Raw genomic sequence first — 27,828 nt, 5'->3', positions numbered from 1 at the left:
ATTTCATATATCTTCTTATTTCAATTATAGGAATATTGTGGGATTATGTTGAAGTGGTTTGTGTGTGAGGGTGAGAGAGGGGGGCGTGCGTCTTCAGCATCACCCCCATGACGTCACCAGAGTTTAAAGTGGGCCGCGCTCATGGCGGCGCTCCACCAGAGAAGGAGAGGAGAGAGAAGAGGCAGGAAGCAGCGGCAGGTCCCCTCACAACACCTGACTTCTGCCCGCCGTACGCGCTGCACAACGCCGCTCTGAACCTCACAAACAACCTGCTTTAACCCAGCAGCATTTTGAGTTTATCACCAATGAAACATGGAAGCCCGGGTCGCACCGTGGACCCGCTGAATGCTCTTTTGTCGAGGGCAATAACTTTAAATCTCAAGTCTCCAGACGGGTGAGTTTTTTTTCGCTAAATAAAAAGGGCTTTGACTTAATCGGCAGAGTATGCTAATAATGCTGCAGTGTTGTCTGTCCCCACCCCTGTACAGTATCTGCTGATAAAACAGCTTTTCAGTTGTTTGTTAATAGAGATGTTACATTTTTAGTTTGTGTTTTGGACGCAGCCCGCAGTAAGTTGGCATTTGAGGAGCCTGCTGCTTGCTGGCTGCTTGGTGTGACAAATGGTGCTTTCTATTTAATTAGGCGATTGGCGAGTCTATACTATGGAAATGTGCGTACTTTGCCAAATAAATCCATCCAGAGAGTTTTATAATTCTGCAGACATGCTATTGTTGTTTATGTTTTTTTTGCACGGCTTGGAGACTGCGTTTGTATGCCAGGAATGCTATTAGTTTGAAGACGCAGAGATTTTAAAATCTGTCGTTCAAGGAATGCTAATGCTGCAGAAGTGTGTTAAAAGAGTTGGTTTCAACTGCTTCAATGCCAACTCTGCTTAGATTCATTATGGTGGGTTTATTCATAAATTATGTGACTGTAGATGATCGTAATATTGCATGTCTTGCTTCCCCTGGGATTAAATCATTTCTCATTAACATTGGTTGAAGAAGCCCCTGTGACTCAAATGTCTTTCTCAATTCTAGCTGAATTTCTCGGTGGAATTCCAACATTTGTTGTGTCTATCAAAGTCATGAGTGAATCAGCCAGCTGTGATCAACAACATGATTCAGTCTCGAAAGACCCCATGCTGTATGTTATGTCAATTTTGAGCCACTAGATGACAACATAGTGCAAGCTAAAGCAGCCGATTAAACTTTCATTAGTCTATTGGTCAATGAGCAGATCTGCACCATGGTTAAATAATGAAATCACTACTGCTGTTGATTTATTTTTGCAAAAAAACCAAAACATAAACAGACAAAGGTGGCTTTTGTTGAATTAATCCTTTTTTTAAAACTACTGGCAGATACAGGAGGTGCACTGACACACACAGACGGTCTCATTTGAAGCCCTACAGTAGATACTGTTCTTTTTCCTGTTGGAGCTGCATGCACTGTATCCCACACTCTGCATGGGTTGCCCGCATTATAGCAATTTGTCACAAAGTCATTTATCATAAATGTGCCTTGGCACTGACTCCAGCAATGCAGGATTTGTTTTGAACCTGAGACTGACACTTTGTACAAGATGTATAAGTTCATGTTTGCAACACCGATTTGCTTCCTTACCCTTTGATGACTTTATTTCCATAAGTCTTTTAAGTTTTTTGAGTATTTAACGGTGACACATGTCGTTTTTAATCACTTACCAATTTTTTGATTCTATGTTATTTCCCCTATAATAACCACCCAAATCTTTCACTGTGCACAAATAATTAATTCACATCATTTAAAGTGTTTTACCTTTTTGTATTTTGAAATTTAGATTACGAGTTTAAAAGTCAAAGCTATTTCAAATCCACTAAAGCAACAAATAAGAAGGTTCTGATTCTATCAGAAAATGTGGACTAAACCTATTTATTATTATTTTTTAATTTGTTTACTCCCACAGAGCCTTTATTTTGGAAGTCAAACACATCCACATATTCCTTTTTGTAATTGTAATGTTACTGTTATGTAAAAACTGTGTCTCTACAATATGTTTACCATTAACTTGGGTATAAATAGCCACATGGTTTTCTGTTTGAAATTGTAATTTTCAGCCAATCAAGTAATTTATTTATTCTTTATAAGGACAGGTTTTTACTTTCTACAGCAGATAATACACTTTTGAAGTAATTGTATCCCATTATTATGCTCATACAGTGTACACAACTTTTTAATGTACAGTAATAATGAAACCTTTAAAAAAAAATTCTATTTGCAGCTTATGCACATAAAGCTTGTGTGATCAAAAATACATTTTATTTATTCATTGCACAAACGGTTGCTTTAGTCTCTCCGGGAATAGCATGCACCTGCTGAAGTGGTGTGACATGTTCAATGAGCATTCCATTTATTTTACCCTCTAATAAAGTGTCTATTCATCATCACATGTGAGCTGAGGTTGCTGTTGAATACCATCTGCTGGTCCTCAGGGTTTGGGGTTTGATTCAAGCTGTGATTTCATACAACTTTTTCCTCATTGAGAGGTCATGCTGCCAGAAAACAAATTGATACTCAGTTCAGCCTCAGTGCTTCAGCTCTCAGTCGAGCCAAGGATGGCATTTGCCTCCGAAACGCTGTGAATTCTGACGTTGTTTAATGAGAAGTGAGCGGACACATCTTTGTCATTTTCTGAGCTCTTCCAAAGCGACCGAACCTTCAAGGGCACACGAGCGGCTTGTGCATTTGGTCGTTTTCTGTTGATTGCTCTTTACAGTCTAGTAAACCCTTTCAACTGGAAATCCTGATGTTTGGCTAAATCAATACCTTTTAATTAGTGTTGATTAATGGAAGTGTGGCTGTGGAAGGCATACGGCTCTCATGTCACAAGGAAACATTCTATTGGCAAACAGAGAAATTGCTTTACATGTTAGGAATTTGATTTGCACACTTATAACCATTCACAATGTAGATAAGACATAATGAAAGTATACGTAAAAACTGTGCAAGGACAATTTACATTTCTGAAGGATTTAGAGGACACACTAATTTGTTCTTTAAATATTCAATGAATGCAATTAATACTGGTTTGGACTCATGCAAGCTCAATAATCTCTTAATCACATGTGAATTAAAAGATTTGGAAGCACTCATCAGCACATATGCCGAGGAACAATTTTCCCCCACAGGCCAGATATGTTTTTGGCAGTGTGAATAGTCTCTAGCAGCATATCTAGATTTGCAGTATACTGTGTTCTGTAGGAAAATAAGTATAATGGGTCCAGTCCACAAGGGCAAAGCATAGTCAGCTCATCGTTGTAAACTTGACTGTGATTTTGAGAACTAGTGAATACCTCAGTGTCCTGTAATATTTCAAGGCAGTGTTTGTTGTTTTGAACACTGTTTTTTCTGTCGAAGCCCCTCAAAAGTAACAGCTTGAATGACCTTTATTCTGCAAATTAAGCTGTTTTTGCTTTGCACTGACTGATGGATCTTATTATTTCAGCAAAATAGCTTTGAGCGGAGCCAAAGCAACTGTATTAACAAAAGTTAATGAAATATAGGAGGCAGAACCTGAACTTTTTGGTATGCTTTTAAAACCTGTGGCATTTACATTTTGAATGCCTGTGTAGGGGGAATACAAACAATATAATGCAGCGTACACCCTCATCTGATATAAGTATGTAAACATTCTAATGCTGGAGCTTTTACTCTATTGGTTGACTCAAACAAAAGCTTGTTTGAGTCCTTTTTGTCATACTGTTTGTCTAAGTCCGTACGGTAAGAAAAAGTCATGGTCAAGCAGGATTTGCATCAACCAAGTTAGATAAGTGCAAAGTGATGCTACATTTTTAAAACGGCATAGCAAGCTGGCATTGAAAAATAAGAGGAAATCTGCAATTTAGATTCTGCTTCAATTCTATGTTAGCTGTCCCAAAGGTCTGACCATGTCTGCTTCTGATTACGCTTGCATGCATTTAATTAATAATTCGACAATGCACAGCATTGATGTCGGTCAGCCAGCGCTCTGCAGGGGAATAGATTGCCTGAGCCTGATTTCCAGCCACAGCCTCTTAGCAAGGAGCAGAAATGATGAGCTCAGGCAGATTTCAGATACAGGGGCTTCAGTGTGGAGCAGTGTTAATCCCCCCCCTCCCTCAGGTGCAGGCACTCTTGGGGAGGTACGCCACGGACTACAGCTCTCCCCACCAATGCTTGGCTGCGCTCTGATTAATGCACTCATCAGTTCTTTTGTGGTTTGTTTTAATGACAAGCATGTCCCTTGTGGGAATCTGGTGACTTTTTGCAAATACTGCTGATGATTCTGCTTACACCTGCCACTTTTTTCCTTTCTTGTCTTGTGAAAGGAACGTTACCATAAAGCCTGAATCTTTTTGACATGACTAGGTTGTCAGTGGGAGAGCAGGGAACCACACGACACATTCTCCCACCGAGATACAGGAAGTACATGAGCTGAGGAAATGAGCAGTGATAAGATCCCAGCGTGTTGGGATGTGTTGTGCTTTGTTGATAAGGCTATTATTCATCATTATGCCTTAGGCAGCAAAAATCCACTTCTCCATCTCAGGCATATGCTTTTTATGCATAGTCGACTTTGCAGTTTGTTGTACTTGCTTTTATAATTGCAGTAATTACTGTAACGTTTTAAAATGATTAAATCACTAATTTAGCCGGTAAAGAATCCAGAGATAATCAGTGAGCATCCTAAATGTTGGCTTTTCTTTTCATTGTAAGATCATGCGTTTAAAGTTGAATGTTAATTTGACAGCATCAAAAATGTACTGAGAGGCTATAAGAGAGTATAACAAATTGTGGAAATCAGTTAAAATGTATATTATTACTTTCATAAGTGAAGCCAGTTTTTTCTACCTTCCTTTTTGTTTTTTAAACTCAACAATACCCATTCCTGTTAAACAAACTCAAACATGAACTGCATCCTGCAGTGTGAGCTTTTCATGGGTCTTAATTATATATCTATTAGGTTGTGTTTTGATGATCAAACAATATTTATTCATGAATTAAAATTCCTAACAAGAACAACATGATTGTCCATAACATCTCAGCCATTGATGCATCAATGTACCTCGAGCCAGTTAGAAGAAGTGCAACCCGCAAAGCCAATTCTTTGAACTTTGAGCACATTTTCGCAACTAGTGACACTCTTAAATACTCCTTCTTTCCGAGAACAATCAGAGAGTGGAATTTGCTACCAGAAGAAGCTGTCATCGCAGAAACCGTGGAGTGCGTCCGGCAAATTTTAAGAGACATTTAGCGGGGATCATCCATCCCCCACTGAGCGTGATACCTCTGGGTTCTGCTCAGTATTAATCCAGATCCAGAACATATGTAATTCACATGAAACGCTGACCTGCACTTGAACTCTTAAGGATACAACTTAGGTGGTTCAGTAAGTATCACAGTAAGTCCTGTATAGGCTATCCGACACATGCATACTCATTATTATTCAGTTTTCACATTTCACATTATACAGTAATTCTGCAACATGATGGATGATCATCATCCTGACAAATGCAGACAGGGAAGACTTGTGGTCATGCCACATTTGGCTGCATTTGTTTGACTGATGATTGATGATTAAAGTGGACAATGATTCTCTGTGCTCAACTGTCCATTAATACTGTGATGCCTATTAGAGTGTGATACCTTGCCTCTGGCACCTTTCAGAGAGGGACCTCATCATAGCATTTTTGTGTTACTGTATGTGTGCGTTCTTCTTGCTGATATATTTACAGTGCAGAAAACTTCTGTGGAAGTAAAATCTGATTTAGAAACTGAGATGCTTACTTGCATACACTCGGCCTTATTGCCTCGTTGCACGTATACCTGACATGGAACGTATTACAGCCACATCTCAGCCACATGCTGTGCTACTCGTGTTTAATAAATATTGAAGGTGCATCTCCTCTCATCCTGTCCGATCAGTTCCAGCAAGCAAACTCTGGCCCATTTCCAATGACCAGTGATTGATCGTTGTGCTAGGCGCTTTGAGCTCTATAACATAAAGCCCCTGCGCTTATTCAGCACCCGGATACCTCGCTATTGATCAATGGCCAGCAGTCAGGGCAGTGAATGGAGCACAGATTGAACCACATCTGGGATTTGGATGCTGAATAACTGCCCACTCAACAGGAGCGACTCATGAATAATACACCAGGCAGCCGAGTGTCCCTCCTTTGGCCCCTCGCAGGCGATGCTTTCACACTCTGACCTGTCCAGAGAGCAGAAGGTCAGGGGGGGCGCAGGTACCTGGCACCCCAAGCACCAGCACCAGTCCTGCCTGCCATGGCCATGGGGGAGTTATGAGAATAATGGCTCAAAAAGTAGCAAGTAAGTTTGTAAGGGTGTCAGGGAAACTTTTGGCTAGATTTGTATAGATTTTTAGAATCATTTCTATAAAGAGCACAAGGCTGTGTAGGCTGAGATGGCAGAGAATACTGCAATCACAGACAGTGAGAGCATATGAGTGCATTACATTTATTTTATTTTGTTTGTTGGATTTCATGGTGATGTATTACACTATTGTGATCCATGACACAATTATATTGTAGTATTTCACCCTACAGGGAAATAGAGATACAGAAAGAGTTTTAACAATGTGAACCTCTTATGAAGCTGATGATTTATAGAACATGTTTCACTGCATTGTTTCTTCAGCCCAGTAATTGTATTATGTATCCTAATGATTATACAAGCAAACTCCTACCTTTGACTCTGGATGTATGTGCGTTCTCACCATCTGTTACATTTTGGCTTCATTTGATTCTGTCATGTAGTGATGAATTTAGGTATCTTCTTTGTGTATTCATCAGGCAGGCTGAATAAAGCCAAGCAATCCTCTCTTTGGATCATTTTTAAAAAATGCATTCAGTCTAAGTAGTGGAGGCGTGTTATGCTCAAGGGGATTCAAGGACATTTAAAAGGTCATAGTCGCAAAAATTAGGCATACATCTTTAATGCAAATCTGGTTGATGGAGCTATCATTTTAATAAATTGCGATCATCTGGTCGTACGAGGGCCTGGTTTGACGTGATGCAGAAGCATATTTTCAGACTTAATAATCATGATAGTAAATCATCCCTCTTGTAGTCATTGACTGGTAATCCAAAAGGTTAATGTGCTACACTGGCTGGCAGAGGGAGTGATCCACTGATATACCGAGGAAAGTGGGAGCTTTTAGTCTTTAATATTCTATTCTGATTGGTTATTTTTAGAAAATAATTTGCACCTAAATACACACAGATTAATCTTGTGAGATCCGACTGGGTTTTGGATATATCTGCATTTTTAATAGAGTTGGCCTGCACTGGAATGATGGTTACAATACCAAAACTACAGTACATCAGTAGTTGAAAGTAATTTAGTACATAAGATTAAGTACTGCATGACATTGTAGGTACTTGTAATTGACTTTAACTGTTACCTTATGCTTCAACTCCACTGCATTTCAGATGAAAATATTGTAATGTTGACGTTTCAGCCGGCTGAAGTAACTTTTCAAATGAATAGTTTGTGTAAAACAACTGCAGGATACATTGATAACACATTGTTAAAGATTGCATAGTGGTTCGAACTGTTTTGATTAGTGGCCCCTTTTGAATAAAAATCAATGTCCTGTTTTAGAGGTCTGTGAGCTATTGGCAGGTCCAACAAGCACACTTTCCCTTAAACGTATTACACAATTTAATATCAATAACAGTTCAAATTGTCCATGGATCAGAATAATTCAAATATTAGAGAAATAAATATATATATTATTATATATATTTTTGTCATCACCACCAGATTCATCTTTGGACCCTAATAGTTAGTTACTATTTACTAAAGAAGTACAAATGTGCTTCACCTTGACAAGCATAGCTATGTTCTGCTTACACACTGCATCATCATGACCTTAACACTGGTTCATCAATTTATTCAAGGTCTAATTATGTCATATATAATGATATATCAATCTCATAGGCCATCTACTTTAACACTTTGTGTGTATTTTGCTGATAATACTTATGTACTTTCACTTAAACAAGATTTTAAGTTCAATAATTTGACTGGAGTATTTTCTACACTGATGTACTGATGTACTTCTGTATCCATGCTTCTTCCCCTGCAGCACATACAGTGATCAGTAAACAACTACACACTTGTTATGTGTTTTCCTATGTGTACCACTAATGTGAAGTGCAGTACTCTTGGTAGAAAGATCTCTACATCGTCTGCACAGAGAGCGAGGTTCATCCAGGCGCAGTGGCTTTTATCTTCTCGCTCCCCCTGTCTGCTTCACACACCGCTTACCCTGCGACATTTGGGAACAGTTTCTCACTGCTTGGCTTCTCACATCTTGGACACTGACACAAAACAAATGAAGACACCAAGAAGACACAAGGTTCAGATTTGGAAGGGGTTGGTGGCTGAGGTGTGAATCTATTGAAGTGTAAAATTGCCTTGGCAGCCATGCTGTTGTTTCAGCATTTCATGGCGAGCTGCTCAGCTAGCTTCTCAACTTGCCTGTTCAGTGCCTTCTTCCCTCCGCTTTTTGTTCATTTGTTTTTCTGTCCACACCAACCTCTGCTGAGTTCTGCCCTCTCTCTGTAGAGGATGAAACCTTTATGGAATATACTAATAACTGTCTTGGCTGCTTAGTGTGCAAGATTGTGTGTCTGTGCTTCCTTGAACAGACCTCCAAAGTAATAAAGTAGCTCAGTTTTGTTCTCCTGGTGGGACAGAGCAGAAGGTTCAACAGGTTAATAAGCATGTTAATTTGTCCTAAGATGTCCAACTGTTACGTTATTTTTAGTTAGTCACAGGGTGGCTAATTGTCTTTTTGGGGAAGGAGAGCCTTACTGGTGCGAGGAAGAGGAGGCTGGTGCTTCCTCCTGGTGGCAGCAGGAGGCCGGAGCCAGGCCGTGGAGAGAGGACAGACGCAGTGCAGAGGGCATAGCGAGACATTCTGCTGTCACTGTGACGCCTGGGGTTTATTATTAGAAGCATGGAGTGAAACATAGTGACTGTTCTAAGCAGCAGGCTGAGCTATGTCACACAGGCATATTGTTATTTTTGATTAATCGAGTGGTGTTGTTTCACTAATTAGTTTTATCACGTAAAATGTAGGCCTGAAGGCAGTAATCGGTGGCGTGTTTATGGTTGTGGATTCCGTGACTGTTATGTGGATTAGTACCTAAATCCAATTAATTACAAAATATGTAATAATGTTTGACAGTAGAAAAAGCATTACAAAATTGAGAGCAAAGTTGTAGTAGCTCCATCCTATTATCTATATTTGATGATCATGTTTACTCACATTAGTTTCAAATTGTCTGCTCTTTCTTTGAACCACTTCTGAACAGATGGCTTGCCCGGCCCCACTGCTCTCCTCCCTTGTGTGCCTGATTCTACATTCATAAAGCTAACGTTAGACTAGATTAGTTCCTCTGATGTCCATGAAGCAATTTCTTATTATAGCCTGTGGCGGAGAGCGGGCAGACTGCTGCCTGCGAGCACACAGGCCAGTGTGTCTGCTCTGACAGGCTGCAGAAAGTCTTTGTGCCCAGACTGAAAGAAATTAAAGTATGAGGAGAGTCCCCCTCCAATGGGCTCTGTCTGGTGTCGGCCTGCCCTGCGGTAAGGCAAGGTTATTCAGATGAAAGATGGTGTTGAAATTTGGGAGCCCTGCCCTAGCCCGTGAACGTCCAGCATGCCGCACTGCGTGATTTATGAGAGTCGTGATATCAGCGGTCGCCGCATGAATAAACCATATGGCCAGAATTAAGCTCCTGTTAAACGACGCACAGCATTTTCCCAGGTGCCTCCACATCCAAATGGAATCATGGAAGTTGTGTTACGTTATAGTGGTTTCATAAGAGCGCGTGTTGAAGGCCCACTGCAGCAGCTGAAGAACTACCAGTGTAAAGCTTCTCTGAGGATTTTCCTAGTCGCTCATAATTCCCACGATGTACCACTGCTGTCAGCGGAGGGTTGGATGTTATAAATTCATTAATGGTTGGCGAGTGACTCAAGTGAAGTTAAAAGATTTGAAGGCTTGACGCAGGAGAATGTAACTCCACTATATAATGTATTTCCATCCTATCATTTATTCAATACCATAATAACTTGTTAAATTCAAATGTTGGTATGTGTCCCCTTTTGAAAAACATATACCACTGCTAAAACTAATGGTTCTTTTTTATGATTGATTATTTAGTCTGCTGGCTATTACTTTCCATAAATCAATGAACCTTTGATCTAAATGTCTGACGATTGTAAAAAACAGCAATCATAATGTTCTAAATTGGCACTTTGTCCAAAGCTGGAAAAATTACTTCAATGGATAAATCCATGATCAAAATAGTTTAATTTATGGCAGCCTGATTAATTAGAATTGCACCTGCATACTATAAGATGAAGTCTCTAAATACTATATCTGTTTTTGTACATTGTATTTTATACATATATCATCAGAAACACTGTTTTAAAGTGGGAAACTGAAAACATAATACAGCTAATAACGTTCATATTGCACTAATGGGATCTTTCCCTCATCATATGTTCAAACCCAGAGCTAAGGCAGGGTGAAACTTTTCTTCCTGTCTTTGATAACATATTGAGAATGATGTCCTATATGTCCTATGTTGAATACAAATGAGTTGAACTAATACCATCCATAACCAGAGCTGAGCAGTGTTATAGTCCCTCAGTGGCCGGTCTGAGATTGAGAGATTGTGAAGTTAATCCTTAGCTGGATCATGTCAAACTGGCATTCCTAATCATTCAAGTGTAATAAAAAGAAAAGTACCCAGGAGTGCATTTTTACTGAGATCAGGTATAAGACATTGCTGCCTTGGCTGCATTTCATGCTGTCAGCATTACTGAAATTCCCATAAATGCAGCGACAAACACCCTCTCTGGCTTTACGACTTCAATACGTTTGAACTCAATGCATTTGGCTTCTTAAAAGTGGTGTGTGTGTGTGTGTGTGTGTGTGTGTGTGTGTGTGTGTGTGTGTGTGTGTGTGTGTGTGTGTGTGTGTGTGTGTGTGTGTGTGTGTGTGTGTGTGTGTGTGTGTGTGTGTGTGTGGTGTGTGTGTGTGTGTGTGTGTGTGTGTGTGTGTGTGTGTGTGTGTGTGTGTGTGTGTGTGTGTGTGTGTGTGTGTGTGTGTGTGTGTGTGTGTGTGTGTGTGTGTGTGTGTGTGTGTGTGTGTGTGTGTGTGTGTGTGTGTGTGTGTGTGTGTGTGTGTGTGTGTGTGTGTGTGTGTGTGTGTGTGTGTGTGTGTGTGTGTGTGTGTGTGTGTGTGTGTGTGTGTGTGTGTGTGTGTGTGTGTGTGTGTGTGTGTGTGTGTGTGTAAATAAAATGAAGTCAAGATAAATTAAGAAAATGTCTTGTTGCCATAAAGATAAAAACAGACAACATAATGTTAAATTAGTATGTTCTGTGGTGGAAGAAGTGGAAGATCTGTTCTTGATTAAAACAAAAAATACTATGTAGAACTTCTTTTGCAGACTGGTCCTATTCTTAATCCAATTCATTAAACATTATATTGTCTAAAGACGCATAAAGAAATTCTTTACTATTGTAGTGGTGTAGCTTTTGACAATGAATTGCTGGGTTGAATCTCAAACAATGATTTATAACGAATACATCTGATTAATTTGTTCAATCTTAATCTGCAAAGCAACCTGGAACATTAACTGTCAGATACATTTATTAGTCTCTTTTTAAAAGACAAAAGTTTATCAGCTAAAGCAAATGAGCATTTATATTGTCCTGGAAACGGGAGTTTAGTTGGGAGGCATTAGAGAAGATGTGCCCAACTCTGGATTAATTTACTTAAATAACGATTAAACATGACAATTTAGTTTCTGTTTGATATCTATTAATACATTAAACAATATAGAGGCAAATTAAAGAAAACATTATCATTACACCATGCTCTAACTTGTCCAGCACTTGTGTACATTTATCTCACCTAATTACTTTCCACCACTTCTCCCAGTTGAAACATGGGCCTAAAATACTGCAGTAAAATCCAAGGAGCTTTAAACTGAGTTTTTGCAGGCAGTAGAAGCAGAAATTCAGTGTGTGCTGTTGTTATGCTCCGCTTGTCAGAAACCAGCACGACCCCCGACATGTCATTGCCCCCCTGGCCTCCAGCACATCAGCCGCTCAGGTGTGTGGCTGCATTACATTACATTACATTACATTGCATTTAGCTGACGCTTTTATCCAAAGCGACTTACAATAAGTGCATTCGACCAACAAGATACAAACTTGAAGAAAACAGAATCATATAAGTACATCAGGTTTCATAGAGCAAAAACATTTAAAGTGCTACTCAACTGGCTTTAGATAAGCCAGTCCTTTATTAGTATATATAAGTGCTTTGTTAGTAATTCTATCGCTCGGCTGCAGTGTCTCTGATGCACCACAGCGCAGCTCTCTAATGAGGCCTGACTCCTAATGACTCTCAGCCCCCAGCAGCAGACAGGGATGGCAGGCAGTGGGCTCATCTCATTGGCACTCTGAGCTGCGCGGTTACACCTGTAACCTTTAGATCACTCCGAATTAGGTTGCTCCGGGATGCCTTCAGTAGTGATTACAAAACAGATTGAGTGGCTGGGAGGATTCTCATAACAATTGTATATGAGCCTTCCGCTTGAATCTATAGGAGGGATAATAGGCTGATGGTGCAAAGACATGTTACACACACCCACAACTGATCAGGCATTCTCTGTGCTGCTCCAGACAAGATTGCAATACCAAGCAATGTTTCCGTTGACTGGTTTCCATTATGTAGATGTAAATTAACACAAGCAAGAAGACATTGAGCATTGTGATAAATGAGCACATGGAGCGCTAGGATGAGACTGAGAAGCAGCTGGGGTAGATGGGAGGGGAGCTTCTCACTTGTACCAGTCAGTCATGTCTGCCGAGCATCATTCATGCAAGAGTTCAGGTGCTGGTCAGCCAGGGGACGGGGTGCTTAATTGCATTGCACTTTAATAAGTCACATGCTGGAGACACACGGCTTTAATCATGCAGATGTCTGTGCTGAGGCGGTGCTGGGGACAGAGGTCTGGCTCATCAATGTTTCTGCAGGCAGGTGTCTAATGTTAACCATAGTGTCCGTGTCAAGATTCAGAAGTCCTTATCCTCACATACCCTAGCTCCGACACACACCTTCACTCTACAGTTTAACCTGCTTCTTGTACTTTGCACTTGTGTCTCCATCAATAGCCTAAGAGATGTTGCTATTTCAGCAGTTTTTCAGCGGATCAGATGGAGCAGCTCACCGAGAGAGAGGGTTTCATACTCAGTCATCAAAGTGATGGGGAACAGGGTAGGAATTCATTTAGGGGGGAGTAAGGTCTCTGGAGAGCATTTAGAGAACATGTTTGAAGCCAAAACAGAAACAAAATGTTTTTGCGGATGTCGGCAGATACAGGGAAGAGGAGAGGAATACAGAAGAGCCCCGAGTGATGATGAAACGCCATATTGATCCAACTTCTCGGTCTCATGCAGTGCCCTTTGTTCATCCTTGTTTCTGTATGCAGAATAAACAATGAACAAAAGTCACTTCGACCCAGTGAACCGTAATTTTTGTCTTTATTTTGAAGATTTAAAATGTTGAACCATGTTAAAGGACAAGGCAGAGATCTATTCAGGTATGAAACAATATCAAGGATTTTCCTGTCCTTGACATTCCAATATTTAAAGTCACCAGCCTTTTCCTCTGGCAAATGCAGCGCTGCACACAAATAACTCAGTGGAGCAGATTAGGGTAAGATTTGGCTTGACATCTCAGTGTGATGCCTAACTGTAGTGGCAAGAAAATATTAGGTCAGAATTTGCAGCTGCAGTCTTTCTTTCACGGTGGGCCGAGAAAAAAATACAGCATTCAAAATCATTTCTGTTTACTAAAAACCATAGAACTTATCATGTCATGAGCAAATCTGAAGGGTCTTGAAGTGCTTTGATGACTACTTTAGGAGTTAATTAGAAAATCACATAGAGTTTATAATGTGGAACTTGTATTGCTACATTAAGCACTAGTTAAATAAATGACAAAACAACTTTTACAAGGGTTTCTGTTGGGGGAAAAAAGAAGTAAAGTTTTTTTTTTTGTATCTGCTAAATATAATCCAGTTATCCTAATGTTATTTTATTTAAGTTTTAGTGCTTGTTGATAAGGGCTCTCCGTAGACGGGTTAATTTAAACTCAGTTCTGATTATAGACATGACAAGTCTATTCTTTCTATAATTGGTCAGTCTTCTGTGTCAATGTCCGCCTAGCTCGGCCTTAGCAACAGCTTACATGCAAAAGAAAAAAAATCTTGAATTATTTATTTAGCCGACAACAAAAACAGCCGTTTTATTATGTCATGCATATGTTAACATGCTATTCAGAATTTACAGCACATGAACGGCGACAGAATCTCATACCCGCCCTCTGACCTCCTGGAGGAATCATTAAGAGCAGCATAGTGAAAGAAATGATAAACACATCAATGTTCTCTTCATGCGTGCATTCATCGCCAATGAGCACACGTAACGTCATCTTGTCACATTGTGCACAAACCACTTGTAGTGTTTGAAGTGTGCACAGAGTTCATTGTACGAGACCCTCTTCAGTTAATGTAGGCTTTTATTTATGTGGGTAAGTAAGAGTATCGGTGGATATCAGGTAGGAGGGATGCTGGAAAATGGAATGAAAACTGTGTGGTCGGATGTGAAGGCTCCGCAGAGTAAATTGGCCTTTCAAGAGCAGCTTTTGTGAACTATATTCCTGTTGAGATCCTTGATCCAATAAGAAATGTATGAGTGTGTGTACGTGCATATGTGTGTGTGAGAGCAAGCAAGGGAGCGTGTGTCTGTGTCATCATAAGCTCATTATTTTTTTCTTCTCCCACAGATCTGCGACCTGTCATCACCTCTGCCAGTGAGTGTGTGAGTGTGTGTGTGTGTGTGTGTCTGGGCACAGCGGCACTTCTGTCACTGTGCTTCCCGAGCCTCTTCAGCCGCCACAACAAACACCCGGGGGACCACAGGCTGTAGGATTAGGTGAGCTCAGGGACACGTGCCTCTGGCTGCTTAACCTGGCTACCTTGCCACAGATTCAGGAAAATCTAAATGTTATCACCGTTCTGCCTCCCACCGCAGGATTCTAAGAACTTGTGAGGTTTGCAGAATGACGTGAGAAGTTATGAGTATTTCCACTTGTCCAGTCATTAAGAGAAATGACTATGGGTAGTGGTGGTCTAATCACAGGAGCAATAAAAGCTTTCAAGTCAATCAAGCAGGGTCTCGGTAGTATTTAACAGGATTGTTTCATAGAAGGGCCTGAATATGAAAGTAGCTGTATCCCTTTAACATCTGTGTTTCTTGATGAATCATCCTGTTAAGGAAATGAACATGACTTTAACCTCTGCCTGCTCAGATGAACTGCTACTTAGAGGAAGTGGAGGCCTGATTGATTTTCTTTCACATGTGAATGAACTACATGCGGCTATCAATGCAGAAGATTAGCCGAACATGTGAATGCCTGTGTTATTGGATACGGTCACTCAGAAATATTGAACACAACCTTTTTTAACACAACGTAGCACATGCAGAGCACACACAGCTTAATGTATGAACAAACTATCACATTATGTATACATTCCATTGAGCTTTACAAAGATATATACAGCCAGTTTCCCTATTTATTCTCATGTGTTTGTATTTATAATACAACAATGTGTTTTCTATTCTCTAGAGGCCACAATCCATCACCATACATAAGATACAGTTACGCCGCTGCTCTGGCATGCAGCTGTTAACCTTAAGTGTGAGATGTTGTGCGTCAGTCATGCATGTGTCATCCAAACATCCTTTATCTTCGGTAGCAACGTGCTAAGGTAAATTCTGCTCGTGTGGCGAATCCATCACTGTCATGTCCGTTGATAATATGCACCCTTCCGCCTGTGGGTCTAATGAAATAACCTGCTGGTCTAAACAAATCAGCGTCTCCGTCACTGTCACAGGGAGGTTTCATCTCTGAGCTGCTCACTGAGCATGTGGTTTTTGAAGGACTTATTGAAGGTGAAAAGCATAGGAGCACATGTTAAACAAGCATAGGCCTAATCAGTTATTGTTTCAGTTCTAACTGGAATAGTAAGAAATTGAATGGTTTGACTTTTTGGCAAAAACACTTTTTTCTTGAAGATAGTATGATGAGAAGATTCAAACCACTTTCTTTGTAATTATGAATCAACAGCCAGGATAAATGTCATGCTCTTTTCAGAGTTATCAGAATACACTTCTCTACCTGTGTCTATTTAGACAAAAAGCAAGGCAAGTTAACGCAATTTTCATATGCAAAATGTCTCTTTCTTTCTTTTTCTCTCATCTTTGTACATTTATATTAGCAGCAGGAGAAGAGCACAAAAGTTCAACTAATGAGGGTCCACCTTTGCCTCAGTAAAACACACATTTTTTTTTTTTTTTTACAGTTAAATTACAATAAATTTAACTTTTTATAAGCTCTGGAATTGCTGGAAGGAAATGTGTTCTACCTTTTAGACGAAGCCCTGGTAGTGGGGTCCTCTGTTGTTTTCATTGTTTTATGCTAAGCTTAACTAACTGCCCTCTAGCTGTAGTTTTATATTAACTATAGCCTTGGTATGAGAGTGATATGTCGTACATAAGAAAAATACGTAAAGCATATTTAAAAAAATAATCTAATTTATTGCGTTAAACATAGGCAACATTTTTAAAAGGCAATTTCTATTATTGGAGATTTAACACTTCCAAGATCAAATAACCTACTTGCTGCAGGTCTCCCTTGAAAAAGAGATCAATGGTCTCATTGGGATTCACCTGGTTGAATAAAGGTTTGAAATGAAATGAAATAGGTTCTTATTTAAAAGCCCACCATGAGAACTGAAGTTACAACCATCTATCTTTCTTCCCCGTCTCCTCTCAGAGTGAAGGATGTGGTCGTCTGTTGCCCTGCCGGCTCTGCTGCTGGTTCTGGGATGGACCTATAATGTATGGAGTCTGAATCCAGATGACCCTAATGTCTGCAGCCACTGGGAGAGGTAAGCTTCATCTGTATGTGATAACACATTGAATTTTAGATTTAGAAGGGAACGGCTGTATTTAAGCAGCACCAGCCTCCAGGACTGAAATAGTTGATCCTGGAACCTTTTCAATGTCCTTCCTACAAACGCTGTTAACTAAAGTTTCAGATCTATTCTCAAAGTCCATACAGCATTATCGATCTCACACACCTCATGTCGCTAGGCTCTGAGAGATGGGAGGAGTTGCAGCTCAAATGAAATACGCAGGGAAATTGATCTGTGTACTCCCATCCCAATCCATCACAACAACGATGGAGCCTGAATAATTATTACTTGTGGCGGGCAGTGTCATTTATAAGAAATAAGCGAGAATAATTTCTGCGCTCGATGCAAAGGGGAGGAAAGAGAGGTGTGAAGATATATTATCTGGATTATTGCCTGACCAAGGTGAGTGTACTTAGGGATTGTGGTTCCACCTTGTTGTCATCGAAAATGAATTCCCTAAGTGGGCTGTGTTCATGGCTTTGAGGTCCTCCAATATCCTCAGACTGCGACCGGCTGCATATATCACAAACATGAATCACCTCCTTTCAAGTCCTTTCTTTGCATATCAAAGTTATTGTATTACTTTCATTCGAACTATATCCACTGACAGGGCCTGCGTACTGTTTATGTTTTGTTTTATTTTCCTCAAATTCTCCCAGGAGCATTCAAATCTATGTTCCAAGAAATGTTTACTATGATTGCAGTGTTGCACTGACGGAAGAATTATCAGAGTGAAAAATAAAAAGAACCAGTACAAAAAAAAAACAGAACTCGAGGCATTATCAGCTAAATTGACTTATAGTATGAATGTAAAGATATGGGTTGTGAAGAAAAAAGCTCCTTTGATCAATTATTATATTATCAGGCTTGTTAACATAGATGTAACACCAGAAATTCGCTGTTGGTCGAGGTAGCTTAATAATTTATTCAAGTGGTTTTTATCCCAGGGGTCGGACCCCCCTCCAAAGAAACACATCTGAAGGGTGTCTAGAGGATTAAGGGGGAAGGAAAAAATACAAAACAAATTCTGTCTTTGTATTATCCTCTCATCTTTGTTTTTTGTGGAGTATTGTTTTTTTTCTTTTTTTTCGAGGCAAATTGTCTCTTTGGTTTAAAAAAATAGACATCTGAAACATAACAAGGCAAACCACTGGGTACATTTTTTAACAATTTATTATATTTTCTAGTCTTAATTCTAAATGTAAAATCTAAATATGACAACTTATTTTGGAAATATAACTGCCAAATAAATGTAAGCACAATTTCCATCGGATATGTAGTACTGAAAGAGTGGCATAACATGACATTTTAAAATACCATTTAAATTGGGTTATATTATCTCAAAATGACTCTTTACCACTGGTGTCTTTACATTCCTTTCTTTTAGCTACGCTGTGACCGTCCAAGAGTCCTACGCTCACCCGTTTGACCAGATCTACTACACCAGATGCACAGACATCCTCAACTGGTTTAAATGCACGAGGCACAGGTACGTTTGGAGGAGCAGAATTCGTCCCCATATTTGTTTCATGAGTGACTCGCCCTTTACTGTCAATGAAGGCCATAGTGAATGTCCTTGTTAATGCGTCAGTGCTCAGATCCTCGATGCCACTGGCTGTAATCATCATGTTTTAATGATTCCATTAAGATTTAAAATGGGCATCTAACTAAACACAGACACGCAGAAAGTACAGACACCTCTCAAGTACATACTTTTTAAGTAGCAGCTACTTTATGCAAAATTAACATAGCTTTTTTTTCTTGTTGCACTTTAAAAAAACGTGCCAATGGAAATTTATGCCAGGGTTTACTTTAAACTTCTATATGTTTTTCTGCCCTTCAGCGAGGGTCACTCTTTGCATCACGCAGCTGTCTCTGTGTGTCCGTTTTTCCAGGATAAGCTATAAGACGGCTTACCGGCGGGGAGTGAGGACCATGTATAGGCGCCGCTCGCAGTGTTGCCCGGGTTACTTTGAGAGCGGAGACCTGTGTGTTCGTGAGTATCCTTAGTTTTTTTCTCAATGGTGTCAGTTTATGTGTGCAAGACCTTTAGAGAACAGGAGTAAATAATATGATTTTTACTGTAGGCAAATAAAGCTAAAATGGCCCACCAGGACACAGTCGTCCCTCCACCTCTGTCCCCCCCACTCCTGTCTGATCCTCTTCATCACCACCACCCTCTCTGTTAGCATACCGCCATCCATGTGATGGTGATCCATGTTTTAGGTGGTTGAGAATGATTTATTAGGAGGGCACAGCAGACTGCTCTCTGCTTTACTCTTCCACTAGAAGTAATTTAATTGAAGTTGTATAACAATGACAAACATTTACGAGCCAGGACAGTCCTCGTTACAAACCCAGTAGGTAAAGCACCCGTCATAAAACCACAGTTCAATTGAATAACATAAAATAATCAGAAGCTGTGAAAATTGGACTGAAGCTACAGTATGTGCTGTTAACAATCCATGCCTGTGTTCTTTTTAGCTTCATTAATTGTCATTCTATTTATATTCACACACATCAAACTGAATATTCTGCGTTTTGGCCAAATAAAGACGGAACATATAGCTTCTGAGAGTTACGTTCTTGATATTCTCGCCTTACCTAATGTTTTATTCCCTTTTTAAATAAGATTGGAATCAGACTATAATATTTTTCTTAGATTTTCCACAACATGAGGGAGTTACTGATGCAGGGACTGGTGTGGGTATGCTCTTTGACCATAGCTGAGCTTGTCCCTGTCTAGGCTTTACCAGCCTCGGGGCACCGGCAAGCCAGCCAGCACAGAATAAGAGCTGCGATGATTATCTGGAGGTCTTGAGGAGGGAGGCGCAGATTGATCAATAATGTATTCATTAACCATTTGACTGCCAATCGAGCTAGTTGGTCATTGACAGACTCTTCTGAGTGTTAACCAGGGGAATCTACAGATTCCCCAGGAACAGAGGAGGTGCCTCTCTCTAGTCTGGCCTTCCCGTCGTATGAACAATAGTTTTTATTTTTTTATATTATATGTCAGGCTGAGTGTAAAAACAGCGACTCTCCCCTTTGACCCTCTTTTAGTTGAAGTAGGGAAACTGTGTTGATAGGGGCCAAGAGGGCAGTTTGGCTTTTTGCTGCCTTTGCAAACTGTTCCTCCCCTTTTAATCCTAGCACTCTCACTACCAGGATTAAGAGATTTGTACTCCCCATGCTGTTTTGCATGCAGTGACAAAAGGGGGCATTGTAGAGTAAATCAACCCAAAATGAACTCAAGTCGTCTATTTATTTCAAGACACTTTGTTGTTTGCTGAATATAAAATACCCCCTTCCCCTTGTGTATTGTTTACTGTAGCTTTCTTCATTCCATTTAATAAAAAGTCCGAAATGCTTAAAGAGTGTTTGACGTCTTAATCCTGCTTGTTTTTATTACCATATGGCACAGCATCAACACTTACATTAGCTCCAATTAGAGGTGGCTTAACAAATATGGGGTTGTGTAGACCTTGAATGAACCAAGAGTATCACACAAACACACGAAAGTAAAAATGCTTTTGACAGTAAATCAGCAACATTTTCGTTTACGGACCTTTATTTTAAGCATGTTGTCTACAACATATTTGTATTTGAAGTAATCGTCTAATTTTCTCAAGCTCTCCACGATAAGTTAAACTTTGATCGGTTTATTGATAATTAGTGCTTGAAGTTTTCTACTAGAGGTCTTTATTAATTCTGTGACCTTTGATCTGTCGTAAGTCATTACCTTAATCTGCAACTAGCCTATGTAGAGGATGAGAGGAACTCATTTCCCTCCTAATAAGCATGATTATTACAGTTGTGCATGAGGGGAACTCTCTAATGACAACAGCTCGTAATATCCTCAGAGGTTGAGAGGCTCTGAGGCTATGAGTCCGTTTTCTTTGCAGAGTATTTGGGTTGGATGACTTCTGCATGACTCTTGCCTGTCCAGTGGTGCAGAGTAATTCTAAAAATGGTGTTGGCGGCAGGCTTAGTTTGGTCCTGACAAAGTTTCAGGCGGCAATACGCTAGCACATTTCACATTTGGGTTTTGATGATGGAGATGATGAGATTTTTCTCCAGAAAGGGATTCTGTACCTTTGATTTCATTTTTCTTTTTTGGCTTTGTTGCATTTTTTTTTTTTTATGCTTCAAAGACACGGTTTTAAAATGAATCATCTCTGTGCTAGATTGAGGCATGGGGAGGAAGCTTTGGAGCGAGTTGTTTGATATGTTCTGTAGGCATATCTCTGAGATTGATTTATCCATCAGCTTCTTCATAACATTTTGTTCACTTCATTTTCTGGTGTACAACAAAAATGACACACATAGAATTAGACTTTAAATGTCTTTAAATGTCTTGTCTCAAAAACTTGGAGAGAAACACACTTCGAGTAAAGCCTAAAAAGATATTACATTTCAAAAGATTGTAGTTTAACTGGGCAAGAATATGAAAATGTATTAACACTGAATGACAATCACCAATTAGCTCCATTGTTGCCTGTTCTGATAACACCTCTGCATAATGAGTTAGATTAGCCTTTTATCTAGATGAAAGACTCAATTTTCCAACAGATTCCTTAGACATGAGTTAAGCAGAGTGATTCATGAATTTCAATTAAAATGAAAGACCTACTTTATTATGCCATCCCTTCAGAACACCGGTTCAGATCTCAGGAGAACGGTGCGCTTTATCCTTCTCCCATATTCAAAACTTCATTTCCATATTCCTTTTTTTTATTTATATAAAGGATGCGACACATTTGCATTTCCCTGTTCTCGCAGATCAGAATTTGCTGATTGAAAGTAAACGAAATCAAGTCATCATGGTGACATTGAATTTGTCTCCTCTTCTCTTTGAATGCTCTGCATACTGTGGACTCATTGATTACAGGTAGTCGATCTCACACCTTCGTCAGCACAAATGTTCAAGCTCTTTTCCATTTTCTTTCCGCTGGCTTACTATAATTAGACAGTTTTCTGCCAGAGTACTGATGCTCAGAAATTATCTTTCAATCTCTGGTTTACCGTTTTTGCCTTGGGAGCATTTCGGCGATTAGCATCGGCTCGTGGGTGTTTGGGATTCACTCGTCTTTCTCCTCTCCTGCAGCATCTCTCCCGCTGGCGGTGGATCCTAATCGATGGCTGATTGAGTGATAATCTATAGTATCACTGTTTAGGCCTGCATCCAGCTCTCTGCTGACCTCTCTGCCGGCAGGATGAGCGCTATGGTGTTGCACACAGATCTGCAAAGCACCCCAGGCCGTATTTCTTTTTTGTATAAAGCCCAACAGATTTTATCCTGCTGTCCTTTTGAATTCTGACCATAAAACAAGAAAAAATAACAAAAGAAGTAGGACTTGAATGAAGTGTTCGGATTAGTGGATGTTCAGTTAAAGCGATGGTATGTCTGCTGCTCTTGGATAGTGTATCATCCCTTTTAGCAGTCCGCTAAAATCCCTGTTTTAGCGGACTGCTGATTCCCATCAGGCTGAGTTTCTCTCTTGTCATAGTGGCCACACTGTCTCATTTTTCAGATAAGAGCCTGCCTGTTGTAACCCCGCTGGCCAGATGACCTTGGCTGCCACATATTTATTCATGCTAAGCGCTTTTTTGTGTGATTCTTCTCCTTCTTGGCTTCAGACAAAAAATGGCACTGTGGCAAAGGAGAAAACTCTTTGTAGGACACTTTATTATCCAGCCGAACCGCATCTCCGACTCTTATGAAAACGCTCCCAGGAATACTAATGCAGACCCAATCAATCGGGTGCCGTGTTGCTCAATATGAATGATCAAGAAAACTGCACACTTGGTAAACACTGAGGTGCCTGGACCTGCTACATTAAAGCCTCACTATATGACAAAGCACTTGCTGATCAAATTAGAAGGGATTTACACCTTGTTCGTTTATAGCTCAGCCTACAGATAACAGCTCATTGTGCAAAGTAAAGCTATGTGATAAACAAAGATGTTAACTAAGGACTCAATCTCCCGAGAAATCATTTAGCCCAGTGTCAAGTAGTGGGGATGAATGTTGAATATGAGTGCCATGGCTACGATTTACTCCCCTGGCGGTATTAGGAGATATTGAGTGTTACATTTTATGGGCCATTTTCTTTCAGCTGTTATCTTTGGTGGTTTTCATTATGCCGTTTATTGGTGTTTTAATGATGTTTTACACTCTGCTTATATGTGTGTATGTGCATTAGCTCAATTATAAACTAGACTAATGAGGAAACGTCTCTGTGTGTCTCAGCTCTGTGTACCGAGGAGTGTGTCCACGGTCGCTGCGTGTCTCCTGATACATGCCAGTGTGAGCCCGGATGGGGGGGACTGGACTGCTCTAGTGGTGAGTGCACTTTATTCCTAAACCAACCCGGTATCACAGCAAGACGTGAACATGTGACGATTTACCATGCTGGGAGACGTGAACATGTCAAGATTTCGTCCCTTCAAACGTGACAGTTATACGGTATTGTTAACATGGCCTAACCAGTGGAGAAATACCCGGAAAATGCCAAGCAAATGCTCTACCCCGACGGTCGGTTGTTATTGTCAATATTAATATAATCATTATTTATTTTGTAATAGTCACACTAGATTTCGCCGATTTTCTTATTGCCCCAGCTGGTTGACACCTCTTTTAGCAGAAACAAAGGCTACATTAATGTATTAAATCGATGTTAATCCATGTGTGTGGTTGTGGAATTAACGGACGTGACGTTGTGCGATTGCGTTGCCAGGCAACAGCTTGGGTTCATGTTAATTTACAAACTCTTCAACTAGAACCCTAGTTATATTTAAAAACATTTTAGAAGGCCTCACAAAATACTTTAATGTACATTTTAATTTAAATGTGAAGGAATGTGTGTATAACAAAAATACATCCGTACAATACCGGAAACAGACGTAGGCAAGATCCTCAGCTCGGTGATTGGATGTTTTAGTCGCAATGCACATTGGGATATGGTGTTTATGCAACACATTCTCACTCCCAACTCGGCCTATGTTGACGTTAGGTTCGTCACTTTCTAACGAAAGGGGGGGGCCCTTTAGCGTTGAGTTTCAACTATCAGGGAGTCCCATTGACTTGCATAGAGCTCCCTGAACGTTGGTAATAGACGAGTTGGGATCGCGACAAAATGCTCTCCGCAGATCCATTCTCACAGCGTTTATCAACCTTTTTCTAACTCAATATCAAGCCACACTTATTGTGTTTACTTCTTTATTTTAATTGAATAATGTCGGACTTTTGTTGCTGTCAGTTAGGGGGAGAGTTGGGGCTCAGAAAACTGAAATCTGTATTGTTTCATCGTATTTTCCTTCTAATTTTGTATTCTTTTCTAAACCACACACTGTTATTTACTAAACAATAAGACACAATTATCCTTGTGTTTATTTATTTGTTTGATTGTATAATGTCGGACTTTTGGAGTCCGTCAGGACCGAGGGTCGGAGCAGCTCATAGTAGTTGCTTTAGAGAATTTTACACCCGGAAGTAAGTATTCTCTCAGCTTTGCTTCACAAACCCTGTGATTAGTCCTCAAGCTCTGTGATTGGATGTTTGAGTGGCAGTGCGCCGAGGGTTACGCAGAGCGTCAAACAGCACTTTGAAATGGGATGGAACCACGGCAGACTATCCAAAACTGGATTCAAATGGATCGGAGATGAAAAACTTGGGTTGCAGGTTCCTCAACAGTGCATTACAAGACATCTATCAATATGTGTCGTATTCTGCACATTTCTTATACTGTACTATCTACATACATCTTTTAAGAGTATAATACATGTGTAATATCAGTTAAAATAAGTGCTTAAACATACAGTAGTTAACATTGCAGGAAAGCAATATATTAGTACTTTGTCAGGCTTAATATTTATCTGTAGATGCCCCCAAAGCTTTTTTCTTATTCAAAAGAAGACCTTAACCTAAAGTATTCTTTAATGTTTAAATAAAGCCTTATTAGGTTGTCTGTCTGTGTCTCCTATTAATATCTAATAATACAAATAATATTTAAATTCAATAACGTACTTTAACCACTAGGTTATCTATCAGCTGTGCACCGTTATGGTGTAAATAGAGCTTATCTACCAATTGGACCAAATATAAAAGTCAGCCGAATTATTATTGATACTGCAAGGAGACATATATTGTGAAGAGAAATTGAAGATGTTGTTTAATTGCTGATATATTTATGATCCACGTCACATATTCAGTTTCGGCGGTAGTTCTTCCTGTTTGTCCATAAGTATTCTCATCAGGGCTCTATAAATAAAGAACTACGGCAGATGTGTAAAAAATTAATACAGCCGAACCGTGTATTACAATGCCGTTATGTGATGACTTCCAAAGAGAAAAGCAAGCACACTCGGAATAAAGTATTATTATTTAAAAAAAAAAAAAAAAATGTTTTCAGATTTCACATCGCATAAACACCATATGCCAATGTGCATTGCGACTAAAACATCCAATCACAGAGCTGAGGATCTTGCCTAAGTCTGTTTCCGGTATTGTTTATGACGGATGTATTTTGCTATACACACATTCCTTCTCATTTTAATTTTAATTTACATTAAAGTATTTTGTGAGGCCTTCTAAAATGTTTTTAAATATAACTAGGGTTGTAGTTGAAGAGTTTGTAAACTAACATGAACCCAAATTAACATGCGCCTGGCAACGCAATCGCACAATGTCACGTACGTTAATTCCACAACCACACACATGGATTAACATCGATTTAATACATTAATGTAGCTTTTGTTTCTGCTAAAAGAGGTATCAACCAGCTGGGGCAACAAGAAAATCGGTGAAATCGAGTGCGACTATTACAAAAATAAATAATTATTATATTGACAATAACAACCGACCGTCGTGGTAGGGCATTTGCTTTATTTTCCGTGTATTTCTCCACTGTTTGGGCCATGTTAACAATACCGTGTAGCTGTCACGTTTGAACGGACGAAATCGTGACATCTTCACATCTCCCAGCATGGTAAATCGTCACATGTTCACGTCTTGCCGTGATACCGGGTTGTCCTAAACACACCATTACTCACTAAGACACATTTTAATCTTGAATGGCTTGAACTTCTTGAACTTCAGCCAGTTATTTCTTAAAAATGTACTGTGAATCGTTCAGCTATTTTTGCCTTGATGTACGTCTATCTCAAAGCTGCTCAGCTTTATATCCTTTTCTTTGCAAACACAGCCAATGGAACAGGTAAGTCACAATGAATTCATTTTCATTTGCTGGAAGTGATTTGCTTGATGAGTATAGCGGATGGATGGATGGTTGCAGCCCCCTGTGTCTACCCAGCTCTCTGTTATGGTCTTAATCATGATTAGACTGGTGCCTATGACTTGTTCAGGGGAATGAGGAATCAATGCCAAGCTGGAGCAGACCATTATTGGCCTTTCTGTTTGCAGGGGTTTCCTCCCAGCTCCCAGAGCAGATCTCCAGGAGAGATGGGAGGGAGGAGTTAGGCATATCCATCCTACAATCAGCTAAATGCTGAGCATCACTGAGGCCAGACAGGAGGAAACAATCTATTTACTCCTTTGTGATATTTATGTCTTCAGAGATATAGTGCGTGTGAATACAGGAGGCTGTTATTCCCAGGTCAGGACTGAGATAGCCTTCAACATTTCTAACCTCACATTATTAACTCCAGCCGTCTTCTCACAGTTGCATATAACTGTTATTGCATATTTAGAAATGAGTAATGGGAGCAAAAATCATATCAGTTCTACAGTTATTGTATAGATCTATGAGTTTTCATTAGCAAAAGAGCCATTCCCTGATTAGCAACTGTGTGTAAATCAGCTGCTCTCGCTGCAGCGCTGGCCCATTGGCGGGGGATTCATGGGCATAAATGACAAGCCTGAGCTGTTTGCCGCTGCTCACTCCTGCAGACTGCTGAGAGTCCAACGGGGAGGATGTGAGGTTCAGGGCCCCCAGGGACTCTTGTCCCACTCTTGGTTGGTTAGGAGTGCAGCCTTGTGTGCCTTTCAGCCTGCAGGTGCTGGACTAATCCACCTTATTAAAACAGACTTGATGATTGAGACAGAGGCATTATTCATAACTTTTAGATTTCCATACCAGGCATGATTCCAGGCTTTTTCTTTTACGAGCTTTCATCTGTAGAAATGAGGAATGCGTGCCAATTTTTAAATTAAATCTGCCCTCTTTTTTCCTACGTGTAAATGGTTCAGGATGTATTTCTTTTGTCTTTCACGGTACATTTTACTTTCACTCAGCTCAGGTAGGTGAGGTGAGCTTTAGCAGTCTTGTGTGTGGATCTAGCATCATATCTAGCCTTATGTGGGCTGCAGAGCACACATTTACATCTATTCAGAATTCACAATCAATGCCACGGTTTATGTGCCGTTTGTTTTACTGCTATTATATTTGAGTTGAGGTATTGGTGTTAACATAAAAGCCAATTTCCAGAGTGTGAGGGCAGAATGAGGCGGTCACGTGATGAAGGATGTGTGAATTTGATGAAAAGTGTGTCGCCCAGGCTTGGAGATGAAGAGGTGCCGTGGGATGCTGAGCGGCCTAAAGCTGAAGTGACAGCCTTTCAGCCAGTGATCTGGAGCCGCATCAAAGGCTTGGACCTCATTTCTGGAGCAGCACCCACCAGAAAGCAGTTTTGTATTTGGGTCAGGTGGTGAAAATAAAGAGTCGGAGTGTTTGTGGCCAGAAGAGAGAAGG

At 40.1% G+C, this 27,828-nt stretch overlaps 1 protein-coding gene across 7 annotated transcripts in view; it reads left to right on the top strand.

Moving 5' to 3' along the window:
- Positions 1-144: 144 nt before the first annotated feature.
- Positions 145-27,828, top strand: part of megf11 (multiple EGF-like-domains 11) — an 85,042-nt gene continuing 57,358 nt past the window's right edge. For 3 of the 7 annotated variants that reach the window (XM_071203522.1, XM_071203521.1, XM_071203519.1), the window contains exons 1-7: positions 145-394; positions 14,923-15,071; positions 16,975-17,089; positions 18,504-18,605; positions 19,012-19,112; positions 23,370-23,462; positions 26,323-26,334. In XM_071203522.1, coding sequence (XP_071059623.1) covers positions 16,983-17,089; positions 18,504-18,605; positions 19,012-19,112; positions 23,370-23,462; positions 26,323-26,334 — 415 coding nt within the window. In that variant the 5' untranslated portion in view covers positions 145-394; positions 14,923-15,071; positions 16,975-16,982. The remainder of the gene's footprint in view (positions 395-14,922; positions 15,072-16,974; positions 17,090-18,503; positions 18,606-19,011; positions 19,113-23,369; positions 23,463-26,322; positions 26,335-27,828) is intronic. The other 4 variants (XM_034086042.1, XM_034086041.1, XM_034086038.1 and 1 more) reach the window with 2 other exon arrangements.

Source organism: Pseudochaenichthys georgianus, chromosome 6, assembly GCF_902827115.2.
Source record: "Pseudochaenichthys georgianus chromosome 6, fPseGeo1.2, whole genome shotgun sequence".
NCBI lineage: Eukaryota > Metazoa > Chordata > Actinopteri > Perciformes > Channichthyidae > Pseudochaenichthys > Pseudochaenichthys georgianus.
The sequence above is the reverse complement of the archived record's forward strand: the minus strand, read 5'-3'. Positions and strand labels throughout refer to the sequence as shown.